This window comes from Parambassis ranga, chromosome 5 (assembly GCF_900634625.1).
Source record: "Parambassis ranga chromosome 5, fParRan2.1, whole genome shotgun sequence".
In the NCBI taxonomy this organism is placed as follows: domain Eukaryota; kingdom Metazoa; phylum Chordata; class Actinopteri; family Ambassidae; genus Parambassis; species Parambassis ranga.
In genome coordinates, this window is record NC_041026.1 from 21061068 (window position 1) to 21076265 (window position 15198).

General features: G+C 41.4%; 1 protein-coding gene across 2 annotated transcripts in view; it reads left to right on the forward strand.

Moving 5' to 3' along the window:
- The first annotated feature begins 4141 nt into the window (after positions 1 to 4141).
- srgap3 (SLIT-ROBO Rho GTPase activating protein 3) overlaps positions 4142 to 15198 on the forward strand; it is a 44839-nt gene continuing 33782 nt past the window's right edge. For both annotated transcript variants that reach the window (XM_028405962.1, XM_028405963.1), the window contains exon 1: positions 4142 to 4613. In XM_028405962.1, coding sequence (XP_028261763.1) covers positions 4550 to 4613 — 64 coding nt within the window. In that variant the 5' untranslated portion in view covers positions 4142 to 4549. The remainder of the gene's footprint in view (positions 4614 to 15198) is intronic.

Consider the following 15198-nt stretch of genomic DNA (forward strand, 5'->3'; position numbering starts at 1 on the left):
TACTGTATTTCACACCTGCCAAATGAGTGGAAATATTAATCATATTAATATACCTGCAGAGTGGTGATTTAAAAAAGACATACATCTAAAGTATAAATCAAATAAATAAATCAAATCAAATAAAGAAAATATTGCACCTCCGGTCGAAGTATCATTAGCTAACTTAACACGACGGGGGACATTTCTATTTATATACATAGCAGTGCCATCTCTATGCTTTTCACTGGCAACATTCGCTAATCATATCATTGTTGACAATATAATTGCTTTATTATGAAAGCTGGAGTCTCCTTTAGAAGGAACCTCACCGGCTACACCTTCCGGGTGCAGCTTTAACGTAAGTAACCAGCAGAGGGCGCCATCATATAATGTTTTCACCAAAGAGTGAGTACATTAAAGAAAAGCAATCTCACTTGTAAACAACAAACATCAGAGAGGATGAATAAAAGGATACTCAAAAAAATGTTTTTACCTTTCTGTATGAATTCATGCATGGACATTGTTTAACCCTTGAATTGACCTTTTTTGCAAACGTGTCCTGGGCAGTGGCCAAGACAGGGACATGGCATGACATATAGACCTATATATATCAGGAAATAGCCATATATCCTGATTATTGTACATGTAAAATAAAATAAATAATTTAAACATGAGACCAGCTGCTCAGGCTGTGGTTGCTTACAGCTTTGCCACTATGATTGTTTTTTCATGAAAATGATTAGTCTCTTACATTGTCTGACCAGGTATCTTAGATAAGGCTCCACAGTCACCTATAATCTTCTGCCCTCATTTATCTTTTGTGATTAATGCAGTTTATGCAGAGGTTGATGATAGGAGTTACTGTCTCCTACTCCTACTGTCACATTTTCTTCTATGATTAATTGGATCTCCAGGCAGTGGAAAGTGAATAATAATTCTCTGTCTTTGAGCCAACACTCAACATTGAAGGTTATTTTACTTCATTCTCACTGTTTTTGTACTTCATGGAGCACTAATAACTGAGCTGATTATCTACATCATTGCTTGTTTCATGCCTCTCCACTTTACACACGTTGTGTTTACTGAAAATGTTTTGCTGTTTCAAACTTTTTTTTCTTTTGCAGGTCAACTGATTAGTAAGTGTGAAGTCTGAAAGACAAGTGGGCGTCTGTTCATGTCAAGGAACAAAAAGTCCTGCACAACAGATGGCAGAGTGTTGCACAGACTACAGTCAGAAGACTGAAGAATGTTGCAAAGACAACTTTTTTTTTTGCACAAAGCATTTATTTATTGACTGTGAAAATGAACTGCATCTTTGGGTTTGCAGACAGTCCTGTTAGACCTGTATATTATTTAAATGTTATCCGTGCAGCACAAGACCTGGTGTGAAGCTCACACCTTCAGCTGCAATAGTGCAAGCTGAAGCAGAAACAACCCTGCAAGCATGTGAGAATATTGTCAAAGTGAGCATGAGGAACCCTGTGGGATTTTACACTTGGATTCTCTCCCAGTGTTGCAAAGACCCTCATCAAGATTCTTCAGATCCTGTTCTTGGCATTGTTGATATTACAGAGTCATGAGCCCGCTTTGTGGAGATGGTGCACAGCATAGACATCTCTCTCTCTCTTAGCATGAGTCCTTCACACTGTAAAACTGCATCAAAGCAATAACTCTCTAAACCTGTAGCAGAGACTTGCAGGTTACTGCCTTGAATTCTGTGAAGAACTGTAGCCTCTGTGGCATTTAAAAAAAAATATTTGACCAGAGACATGTTTCAGATGTAAACAATATAAGAGACTAGTTCATAACGTTAAAAACACACAGATAGTTAGCTGACAACAGGACAGCTCATTCAACAACAGACTGTGAGCTACACCTTTCATCCAGAGTCCAAGGGTCAGCCAGTTATCTGAGCACTTTAGTACACATGAAGATGTATGAAGCTGCACTGGGTCAGCACTAGACTCATTTTAGGGGTAATGTTTGTAAATGCCATTAATCTGCAGATAAAACAGCCAGGTATACAAAAAGAGGAATGTTGGCAGGCATGAAGACAATGCAGAAAGGTTACATTTTCCAACAAACAAAAGCAGAATCCACCCTGCTGTCACTCTGGGTTCTGTCAAAGCTGCTGCGAGTGAAGAGCCTGTTCTCTCTCAGCCTCGGACATGAAGGTGATACATGAGTTCTGACAAACAACTTTAACTCAGCCTACACACAAAAGCCAGCGTGAGAGAGACACATAGCACGAGAGGACACTAACCTTTTCTCAGGTCTCTCATAGTCAGACTCACTGAGCACACACAGGGACACAGATATACACAGTCCATTTAAAATTCCTACAGGGGTTTTAGTTCTGTGAAGAGGGTTGTTCACGGTGTGTTCAACAGCCTGAAAATATCATTTGACATCACAAGGCCAGGGAAGAATTCAAACCTGTTTTCTTAAGTCATTACCAGTGGGGAGGCAGCAGCTGCAGGGTAGAGGTAAGCATGGCCCATTTATAGATGAAGTGGATATCTTCTTCACATGTATAATTGTTCAATTATATACTCATGGAGTAATTTGGCTAATTGTTATAGCTCAGTTGTGCATTATACTCTCCCAGTGTGTCATTGAAGCTGCTTTTTGTGCAGGGTTTTTATTTGTAAATGCATATTTTTACTTCAGTGTTTACTTAAATAAAGGGTTTCTTTCCAACACTGCTTATAAGCCAGCATGTTTCTGTAGCAGAATGTAGCCAGGATCTAACATCTGTCAGAGAATATCTTCCTCTACCTGTCAGCTCAATATACACTGAAGCCTGCAGATGGGAAAAAATGCACTGGTCATCCACAGTGTGTGTCAGTATGCAGGTCTGTGTCTCCTCATTGTGCGTGAACAGCCAGCTGGTGCATTCTGAGCTGTGGAGGTGACAGACAACAAACTGAGTCTCCTGGACTGTTAGAAGCAGTGAAGCATTCAGATGACAGCAACTGTCAGGAAACACACACAGCTCCTGTCACTACAATGCTGGGAAAAGCAGCTTTTCTTCATGACATGAATTTAAATACTCCAGATTTACTTTAACACTGTTGAATGCTTCTCTGTCGTAGCTCATGCATGTGTGCAGGCATGATTTATTCAAACCTAAAAACAGAACACAGTTTAACCAGAATTCCTACTCTCCATTCCTGCAACATTTACCCGTGTTGTGATTGTTGTTTATTATGGATGAATTCATTGTTGTGCTCACATTCAGTAAATTGGTTTGCACAGTGACTTTGTAGGTGTTTTTTTGCTCTAGAGACAAAAACATGACTGTTGCAGATAGAATTCTTGTTGCCACACTTGCAAAATGCTGGATAGGATGCAACAGCAACAAAAGTGATATCATATGAATAATACAGCAACAATGCAAGTTAGTAGTAAACAGGACAAAGGAAAAACCAGCAAGTTCATTCAGCATAAACCTCAACATTCACTGCACCTCAGGGCTTCTCACTTTCTGGGGCTCCTTGGAAACAGTTGTGTATTTTGGGGCACTACTGGACAGCTCTGTGAGTGTGTAGTCAAATCGATGAAGGTGTTTTCTTGGCTTGTGTGTGTGTTTTTTTTTTATTTGAATGATTAGATGTCGGTGGTGTTGGTGCTTCTGTGTGATCGTGCCTGAACCATTTAACCAGCAGGCAACACTCTCCCTTCACAACCTGTGCTGAGAGGAGCCACACCTCTCAGGTATCCACAGTGAAAGTAATGCTGAAACTGTTGCCACGGCAATGGAGTTTAACACCAATTTGAGTCCACAGGTGTTGGGTCTGATAATGAATGGTGAGCAGGGAGGGTAACCATAATAACCGCAATACATAACAACAAACACAGCATGCACACAGGCTGTGTGTGTGTGGAGGAGAAGTGGTTTTTGTTAAGGTCTGCAGGACATGAATGTAAATCAATGTCACGTCTTCTGAAGTGATGGAAACATGGCTGTGTGTGTGTGTGCAGATGGTTCACAAAATGAAGACACTCACGTGACAATCTTTGAAATTTCTGTTTTCCTGCAGCGTAATTTCTAAATCTGAATGTGTGTGTGTGTGTGTGTGTGTGTGTGCGCGCGCGCTGCCTCGCTCCTCCTCGTACGCGTGCATGCTTGTTCATTTCGGCCACTGAAGGTACCAGGAGGGGTTGGACTGCTGTGAGCGTTCAGGCGTCGTCGCACTCTGCTCTCTCATCATGTTGTTTTAGTTTTTTGCGCTCGCTTGTGTCTTTTTCCTGCTGAAGCCTTTGGAGCTGACTGGTACCAGGAGAAGGAGGAGAAGGAGGAGAAGGAAGGAGGAGGACTCCTGCCTAAAAAAGCAGTAAAAAAAAAAACAGGGACAAGAATGCAACACTGGATTGCTGCTCTCGTGTTGTTTCTGCACTGATTTCCACGATAAGGTGGTTTAAACTGCAGCCTTTGTTGTCTCCAATGCGCGGTCACTAGAAAAGAAAAGAAAAGAAGAAAAAACGGAGGAACGCGCTGCTGCTGCTGCAAGATCAACAGCAAAGACCCGAGAGAGTCCTCGACTTACACCCTCAAACCCGAGGAGCCATGTCATCCACGAAATTCAGGAAGGATAAGGAGATCATAGCGGACTATGAGACCCAAGTGAAAGGTGCGGTGTGAACCTATGTGTGCATTGTCTGACCGCCGATTGTTTTCTTCCTATTATCAACAGCGGGCTAAAGTGCGTTCACCTTTATGGCACGGACATGCTTCTCCCTGTCAGATGGCAAGTAAAGCGTGACAGTCAGCCCAAGGACAAGACAGCATTTATTTGCTCTCTGGTGTGCAGAGGGCTTCTTTCATTAATGCACCAGCAGCCAGTGGGGTCTCTGTTAATGTGTCACAGTGTGGTCAGGAGCCTGGCTCCTCTTTGTTGTTGCTGGGTGAAATGATTTCAGTGCAGGATCGTCTGTCTGCTTTATTGCACCTCGTTCATTCATGTATTTGGGGGCATCTTGTGGTTAGTGTGGCTGCAGAGGATGGATGAATATTATACAACAGAAGCCCATTCAGTGCTGTGTTCAGTGTCTTATGGGCTAATATGATGTAAAGGTGCCTTCAGTTTGAATCCACAGGCCTGATGGCACTCCGCTCATGTTTCACCTGTGATTACTGGTCAGCTATTGACTGTGTTTTCCTCCCTGCTCTCACCTGGTAACAAGCATAACACTCTGACAACATCACAGTGTCATTTTGGGATGCTGCAAATGTTTATATTCTTTGCTTGCACAAAACATTACAGGAAGTATGGTGAATCCTTATGTTCTTAGTACTTGGATTTTATACGCATGGGCCCGGCGGTGTGTATTTGTTTAAAAAAATGCATTTTATTGGATCCAGTGTGATGATGTTCATACCATCGAAGCCTCAAAGGTACAGAGCCAGCATGGTTTGTGTGTTTTGTTGCACCTCTGAGCAAAAAGTGAGGGTTATCACAGTGAACATCGTCACAGCATGGTGGCAGATGTTATGTCAGACATTTGACAGAATAGCACACTTATGGATTGTTGACTTACAGCAGCTTTTGTTGTTGTTTATGAACAAGCAAAGGCACTAAAAAGAGGAGGTCGTCTTGGCAGTTTTTGAGTAAAAGTGGTTGCTGATTTCATTTCCCGGCTCTTAAACTCACAACAGTTTCAACGTATTGACAGTTTTTCTCTCAGGGGTCATTAAACAAATCTTTCTGTGGATTTTCCTGCCTGGTTTTTATATCCACATCGTGTGACAGTCCTGCACAGCTGCACTGTATCAGTTTCAGTGTGTTTTTGCCATTTACCGGTAATCCAAATTCAACAATAAAGAAAATTCAAGGCACTGGACCCCTAACTGCAGTGTCAGTTGTGTTACGTCTCATGGGGCTTTAGGCGACCAGCCTAGAGTGTGTTCCACACACTTGTTCCTCTTAGCTGACTGATTTTTACTTACTAGACTTTCTCTGGCTCTTGTTAGTGGGTCTTTTTTATCCCATGTGAAAAGAGTTTTTCTTTTTCTTAGCAGGTTATTGACAAAAATACCTGTAAACATGTCAGTGCTCATTTAATTAAACTCCCTTCAGGCTTTTTTCTGTTATTCAGACCTCAGTTATTCGGTTTTTATCATCTTGGGAGCTTTTGTTTCATAGATCCTGGCCCTGTCTGCCGTCTTCTTGAATTAGACAGCAGTGTGAGGGGGAAGGATGTTAATTTATGGAGAATGCTGCTTGTTTCTCATTCGCAGCTGGCGGGTTGCATATAGCCTGTAGACAGTGAGGGCTCTGCTCTTGACTTCCACCACCTCACAACAATGGCAATGTTATGAGCTAAAGCGAGCAGTAATGAAATTCAGATTGAAATATGCAGCTGTCCTGTTCTGAGTTATTGCTTTATGGTTAATGTGTACATGGAAGAAGGGGCCAGATCATCAGTGTGTCAGTGTCCTTACAAAGATGGTAGGGTGGCTTTATTATGTATGAGGGGCAAATATGTGGATGACAATGAGATCACTTGGTTTCAGCTCTAACAACAAAGAGGAAACTGTAGGCTTGTTTGCATGGCTTAATATGAGGCTTGTTTAAATGGTATAACATCATAACATAGTTCCTCTGGGACTCTGCTAAAATCTTCACCCCCGCCATTGATGGACTTGTGACGACCCGAGGCTGGCTGCCAGGACTGAACTCTGTGAAGGACCCTGGGTGATGGTGTTTACTTTATTCAAGCTGCTCAGCTGGCAGATCCTGCATTAGCATGTCAATAGAGAGGGTTCATACTCTGAACAGAGAGACTTGGACTCTGTTTTGCAGCTAACCGCCATGCGGTTGTTAGACTGCGGCTCTGCCTCCTCCTGTTTGCCAGTTTTACGGGCAGCTTGTGAAGTAGGCTCAACCATCAGCAGCTGTTTGACATTTACAACTGAGGCTTCAGGGATCAACCTATACTTCCTTTTATTATATACAAATGTGAGCTTTAAAGGCCCAGCAATCATAAGTTATCTTGCTTAATAGAGAATGAGAGGATGATGGCTGTTAAGGTGTTAGTGACAAAGGACCACACTTTGAAGCTCATCTTTGGCACAACTTGTTATTCTGCAGGTTCTGCTGGTGTGGATTCAATACAGCAATGATGCAGTCATTGTGTAGCTCTGGCTCGACCATCCCAGGCATTACCCACAGTTATACAATACACACAAAACATGCATTCAGACAGACATAATATGTGCCTGAACTACTGAAGTAATTTTAGCGTGCTTTTATTTATTTCTTCTTTTTCTGACACTGAAAACAAACTGCTCTGATAGGGGGAATTACTGCAGATTCATGGAAAGTTTTCAGTGTCCTCCAGGCGTACACATTAATGCCCACCCATACCACCCAGCACACACACACTTGAGTGAAACTGAAGTGGAAGCATGGTTTTTAACACCTCTGGGTTCAGGTTTCTTGTTGTTCTTCATTGCCACTCTGCTGGTTCTTGTCAACCAGAACTAATGCAAACAAGTTTAAACCGCCTGTGAATTTTTAGTATTTGTGGTTTATAAATGAGGCTGTGCATCCTGTAGTATGTCAGTGTCAGTGATCGTTCTGCTGTGGGTCACAGTGCTTTGTGGTTTGTGGTGTTACAAAAACACAAATTAAAAAAAAGTCATGTGTAATATAAAGATCCTTCTAATGATCATAAAGGTGTTGCCAGTTTGGTTAAATGTTGATGAGCATTATGTGAGACACGAGGTGTGTCTGTTTGTTGTTGCTCCAGGCCACAGGCAGCCTCTCTGCTGAAGGAGCTACATGCTGCACACTGTTCATTGTGTTTTTCAGACTAGTTCTGTCACCCCAGGTTAAGCTATTTGCATTTGTAGTATTTGTACAGTGTGTTCTTCTGACTGGAAACGTGTGTAAAGATCAAAGCATGTTATTGTCTTGGTGGGATTTGGTTGTCTACCTATCAGCGCCCTGCTGTACAGCATGAGGCTGGCTGGGTAGAAACTTGACATGTTGGGAGTTGAAGAAATGGTCACACTGAGTCATTTGCTGAGGATGGTCCAGCTGCCTGCTTGTTTGGCAAACCTGCTGCTGTCTGAGTGAACATTTGCAAAGAGAAAATCATCCACTAGCTGCGACTGCAGAATAATCCTGAGTGGGACAGCTTGTTTATTCTGTGGTCCAATAAATCTTGGGCTACATTCAGGGTTGGTTTGTTTGTGTGGGGTGGCAGTGACTAGTCAAACAAAGACTCAGGTATATAGACTGATTACAGTCTTGTAGGCAAAAAGTGTAGCATTTACTTTCAAAGACAACACCTGTCTTACGTCTTCTGTTGGAAAGGGTACACTTGAATTAATTCTTGATCACATGACTCTACAAACTCTGCAGTAAATTCAGTAATTCTAACAGCAATGTTAGCGCCTCACTCTTCTTTTCTCTAGCGTGATCTATTATTTATATAAAATTTAATAAATAGTTTATTTAAATTATCCAGGAAACAGGTTCTGTTACAGATCTATGTATACACATTTGTTTTTCCCCCAAATTTTTTTTTATATGTATTTTGCTCCATCCTTTTGACATTTTGTATTCCCTAAACTAAAACACGCATCATCCTTATGGTGTTTACATATTATTGTACCTGTACATGTCTTTCTGCATGGAACACCTCGGTTAAGTATACCTCTGGGTCCGCAGTGTAACACTTTGCTACATTTTAGAAAGCAATAAATCCAGTGTCATCCTGCTCCCAGTCACCACTGAGTTTTGCTTCTAAATTGTCTCTGCTTTGTTGACTCTTCTCTGGTCTCTCTAAACTCAGGATGATAAATGCAGCTGCCACTCGATCAACTGAGAGTTTTCTGTCCCTTTTACAAGCATTCAAGTCATAATCAGCCTTTCATGAAACGGATCTGCTGGGCGTAGATTGTCATTTAACACAGTCTCTGAATGGTGTTTCAGTTCATGTGCTGGCACTGATAAAGAAGACAAAGATCCATTTAAACATTAAAACGGTTTTATTTATGTGGTTATTCGGTGCCAGTCAGTTTCACTTCTTATTTAACTCCCTTGTCTGAAGAACTTTCAATGCCATTAAGTCCAGTAATACACTGCTGTTTGCTGGGAGACTGTAAAGATATGACTCCTTTGAACAAACAACAACAAACGAAACATGGTCATATACACTGCTTTTTCTGCCATCGCTGCAGTTTCCAAAAACGTACACAGAGATAAATAAGTATTTGTAGTAATATAAAGTCATGTTATTATTTATGTATCACTGGAATTTCAGACTACTCATAGGCAAACACTCACATGTGATAAGGATGTGAACTTTCCACATCTAGTCTTGCTACATTTGGTCATCAGAGGGTATATGTGAGGTTCTTCACAGCTGACTCTACCCAGCGGTTTACTGTGTTGAAGCAAACAGTTACAAGGGCTCCAACAATACATGCACCTAGTCAAAATAGACTCTCAGTTTGTAAAATCTTTTGTCAACAGTTCTGAATTTGTATTAGCAAAAACAGATGCAGGAATAGTGACCAATGACTGTTACAAGGAAGAAAGAGAGAAACTGTAGAAACAGAGGAAAGAGGAAGTTGTGCAACAACAACAACAACAATATGGAGTAATGACTAAAGTTCTGACACGGCTGTGGACCTGTTGGGTTAAACTTATTATGTATCAGTGAAGCACAGGTCCCACTATAGACCTCAGATAATTAAACAGCGTGCCTATTTGCAGCACTCAAGTCCCTTTTATCCTGCAAAAACAGAAATAGAGCTATATGTGGCACAGCCTTACTCACTATCAGGGGCACAGAACTATGACATTTTTCAGTACGGATGCTAATGAATGTTTACCTGTATTTGAGTATTGATTTATGTGTTGTTTATTTCTCAACTGAATGCATCTGAAATTTGCTTATTATTTCTGTCAAAGAGCCTTAAAGAAGCAGCCTTAAGGCAAATAAAAGTGACCTATACACACTGAAGAGACTGTATGTCTCAACAGTGTACGCTGAAGTAACTTCAACTTGAAAGACTTATGTAGTTGTGACTCATTTGAGGGTTTCACAGCCAAAAAAGGTGACATGTTGCCTTCTTTCTTTGTTATTTGTTTTTTGGCTAAGTTGTCTTTTCTGTTTAATTTATTGTACTGTTTTGTACTAGTGGTTTCAGAGGCCCACACACTCTAATTATGTCTAATGTTCATTTCTAAATACACTTTATTTTTATATTGTAAAGTTAGCTGCACGGCACTATTTCAGAGTTACTCTGTCAGTGCATACAACCTACAACATACCTTTTCATTCATTGCATGCCACCTATCCACATCCATCAGATCCCACCTCTCCTCCAATAAGCTGCTCCCCAGGGACTGGTGCACGCCCATGTTGCCATGGAGACATCTCTCAGCCCGGTCCTGCAGAGCTGGATCCTGGATACAGCAGATGATAGACAGCCAGACACTGAAAGGGCTCGTTTCCTAAGCTTGTGCTGAAGCTTCCCTGAAGGATATGATGATGATATGTGTAAGAGTGTGATGTGGAAGTCTGGGAGGAGAGCAACAGTTGAATATCTCTGTCTCCTGTTAACAAGTTTAGTATCATTATTCTGTCAGAGGATAACAATTGACTTCTTTAGATTATCTGTTTTTAAAAGCTACAAGGTAGTGAAAATAATGCAGCAGACTCTTCTACAGTCTGGATGGACTTTTAGTTCAGCAGACAGAACATCCAGCAGAAACTCCGACAAACCAGCCAGATAATTAGGAGCCTGGGACAGACAGCTGACATCTTGCTGTAGGATGCTCCATCAGTTCATCTCGGCTCAGCCATTGATTAGTCTCAGCTCCTGTTGTCTTATCTTTGAGTACATGTGCTGCAGTGGTCTGGGCTAAAGAGGGGCCAGACGAGATAGGAAACCTGTGCCGACATCAGGGGCATGCCCTCATGAATCCAAATTTTGTTAATCATTAGAGGATTAAAAACAGAACAGAGGAGTGGGGGATTAGTTCAGTGAGTGGAACTTGTATTATGAGCCTCAGTGTGAGGGACAGAGTGAGTGAATTAGGGTCTAGATAAAGGTTGTTTTTTTTTCCTGTGTCTTCTTTTCACACAAATTTGGCTCTGCAGTGTAGAGCCTAGATACTGCAGAGCTGAGTTGGGGATTAGGTTAGAGAAATTTGGCTCTGGGTAGCTTTTGTCTGCCGTGTGTGTGTGTCTGGATATTTGTGAATGTGTGAACACCCAAGGACATTATTTTTAAGTGTTTAATACCTTCTGAGGCTGGTTATGATTTTTAATTTATCCCAGTTACATTTGGAGTTTTGCCTACACGCTTTCTGCACCAATATTCAGTGTTGTCATCTCAATGATTGACTCAAACGCTTGTTTGTAGGTAATTGCAGCCATGAATTGAACACAAATAGAGCATATTTGCCCCACTGTATGTGAGATCATATTTTAGTTTCATCACCCTGCAGTAAAATGATCCATCTCTGCTGCTGCTCCTCAGTCAGCCTGCTGTCCTGTGCAGACCGGCTTTCCCTCCTGCCCTCAGGATGCTCTGCAGAAAATCCCTCTCATTCACTGCACTCTGAATTCATCTGGACTTCATTGCGTCAAGGCGTCACGTGGCCCTCGCAAACAGCAGACTTGCAGCAAAATGCTGGACTGGTGTCCTGAAGTGACTTTGGGAAGAAGTGTAGGATAATATATGTAACATCTTGTTTTCAGTTCATAAATGTGTCCTCACTGTACATCAGAGGAAAAGAGTCTGTTTCAGCATGGATCACTTCCTCATTTTGTGTATCTGGTAAGGAAGCTGTTGGTAAGATTTTGCACTGTGCTGCATCTTTGACAACTTCATCCAGAATTTTGAGCACATTCCCATGTAAATTAAACATGGCTCATAAATGTGTGTTTTTATCAGTTATTCAGACATATCAGACTGTATTCACTTAAATGTGATTAGTGGTAGGACCCTCGGTTTCAGTCCTCACAGAGATCAAGTGTAAAGGTCAATTCATGTTTTGATGGATGCTTGTTTTGAGAAGAGGCTGTGGGAATATAGTCATCTTTAGAAATTAGTACAATAGCCAGATGGTGTTCAGCTACCAGTGAGAAATTATTTAGTATTCACTTTTACAATCTGCATTAGTTTGCAAACACAGAAAATTAGTTTTGGACTTGTGTGTCCGCACAAATTTTGACCTATTGATCTTCTATTGGTCAGACTCAGAGCAGCCAGTTGTGTCAGTATAATGAGAAGCAGACTGCAAATGTGTCAAACCAGGCCTGCTGTGAGGTGATGTTATGATGATAAGAAGTGGCCACAGACAAAATTTAAAGTCAAGTGGCATACATAATGTAGGTCCAAAGTGACCTACATACCTAGTTTCCCATACTAGATTATTAAAAGTGGAGTACAGTCACACCTTGAAATGAAAAAAATCTTCAAAGAAATGTAAACCATATTGCAGCCCTGCATCTGTAAATAATTTTCCTGCCATTTATGTGTGTGGGGAGCCTTTAGGAAGTCAGGTGGCTCAGCCAGAGGAAGTCTCATGCAAATTCTCTCAAGCAAATCACTGTGCTCTGCAAGTTGCCAAAAAGGTTAACATAATAAAAATAAAAAATAAAAGTTAGTCTGAGTCTGTCCTGCATCTATAAATACAAAAGCCAATGAACATGTCTGCTAACAAGCTCTACAGCAGCAGGCGCAAGTGTTGAGAGATGCTTTTCTTCTGTGAACCAATGTTTTTGGACACTTTACAGTAGGTGGACCATCACAATATGAGAAGACAGTTTTCAGTTGTTCACCCGAAACAACAATCCACAGTAATTACTAGAAACATTCTCAGTCTTTGTTGTAACACAGCTGGTAGAACAGGATTTTGTCTGTGAGAGTTAAAGTTCAGAGATCTCCAACATCCTACTATTGTTTTCAGAGGGTTTCCTGTACTGTGAGAGGACAAGTGTCTGATTCCTGAACCTAAATGCTGCAGGACGGATTACACTGTGGAGCAGGTGTGCAGTTTGATTATAATGATGGTGTAGTCACTCAGGTCAGCAGGGTGAAGTGTCTCTTATGTAGGTGTTTACATATGTCAGAATGAAGCTGCCGCGACAGAACAGAACATGACTGTTGATTGTTTACAGGTATCTTACTGGACTGTCTGTGTTTTGGTGTCGCTGTAGAAACACTTTGTATTTGATTCATCTGAAAGGTTTGTGCACTGTTTAGAAATATTACTTGGTCAGTCATTGGCCTATCACTGTTGTGTTTCTAACAGGGGGAGCAGAGACACTCAGACCTTACAGTCTTTAGTAACTTCATCCAGCTTCTGGGGTATCCTCAGCAGGTTCCAGCTGGAAGGACATGTAGTGAATCCTGGATCAACTGCAGCTCCCTGCAAAGCAGGCCATGCTTCTACAGGGAGGCATGCATGGGCATCCTCATCAGGTCCTTAACCATGTTGAATGGCTGCTCGTTATGTGGAGGACATGACTCTACTTTGGGGAAATCTTTTGATTTCCATACCTCTCACTCAGTCTTTGACAGTAAGCCCGGCCACCCTGTAGAGCAAACTCATTTTAGCTGCATATGTTTGCAAAAGTGTGAATGTGTGTGTTGCTCAGATTTCATGATCATATAGGTGAGGGGGGATGTTCATGGAGAGCTTTGCAGTATGGCTCAGCTGGCTGTCAGGCCAAAGCTGCAGAAGCTCAGACTTTAACCTTGAAAACCCGGACTGGATTTATGTTCACCTGGAGTGGTTTTTTAAGGAGATTGTATTGGATGTAATAACATTTGCAGGATCAAACAGATCAGTGTTTCATAATGAGACACAAAAGATAACAATATTTGGATTAAACATTTTTTCATAAACAAAAAAAATTCTACAGTGTACCCTGGTCAGCTGGCAAACTAAAGACAAAGAACAAATGTGTTCTTTGTCATTTCTGCATTATTTATAGATCCCACCAGAATTTGACCATATTTCAGCCCCCCCCCCCCCCCCCACCCCCCACCCATCTCCAACAGCCTTTATGTCTGTAGATAACCCCCTACCCCCTTAAAAAACAGATGGCTTCATCTTTAAATAGAAACATGCTTAATCAAGCACCAACATTAAAGGTTTAATTCTGAGTTAGAAGAGTTGTGTTTTTGGTTGGCTGCCCAGACAATCCCACCTGAACTGGAGGTACTTAATCACTTGTAACACTGATTGAAATGCTAATGTTCTAATGAAATTACTGCCAAAGTACTTAAAATGAGTCTGTGCTTGAATATTTTGAATACTTCTGAACAACAGGTTGCACTGATGTCCTTTTTTAATACCATAAATCAGGGATGTGTGTTCAAGTTCCAGACCACTGCATGTATAGTTTTATTAGGAGGACAGTGTTGTGTTCTCAGTTGTAGCTACAGTTTTGAAATGCAGAGCAGAAAAAGCTGAAAAGTGGGGCATCCTTGTTTAGCGTGTTTACAGAGGAAACAGGGGTTCAAAGCCTTGTTACACACTGCATATGTCAGGAAGGCAGGCAAGTCTGAGGGGGGTGGTTGACACATTTGTTGACACATTTGTACTGTATTATTAAGATTAAATATAAGAAGGGAAGTAATTAAACATGGATTCTTTCTAAGCATGGGTATCAGAAAGATTTACACATGTAGGGAGGAGGGCAGTAATGATCTGCAGGACCTGTTTTAGCTGTGTTCAGAAACATAAACAGGTATCTTCAGGATTACTGCAGACATGTATCCACAACTTGCACCGAGGGGTCCCTCACTTTGAATAAACCGCAGCGAATGAAGCTGCTTGAAGAGCTGGGAATACTTAGGGAATAATTCTCCAATTGCTCATGGTTTCTCAGAGGGAAGGGCACACTTCTGGTGTGCGTGACCTATTTTTCCAATCTCATCTGTCAGAAGCGTGGTTGCAGCTGGTGGGTTCAGAGTTCCCTTTTTTTGTTAAAGAATGTTTTCAAAAGTCCTCTCTGTCACTCATGCACATCGGTGTCACATTTTCCTCGGACATTTCTCTTAGTTTGGCTGCTTTGGTTCTGTTGTTTTTTTCCCCTCTCTTTAAAAAAATATCGAACAAGAAACAACTGCCTGTCTGGCAAAACAAGGCATTCTTGTCAGGACTGAAGTAGTGAAGTGGTGTGTTTCTCTCCCCAAGCTCCCACTAAAAACTGAGCTTTAAAGCCCTCAAAGATGGA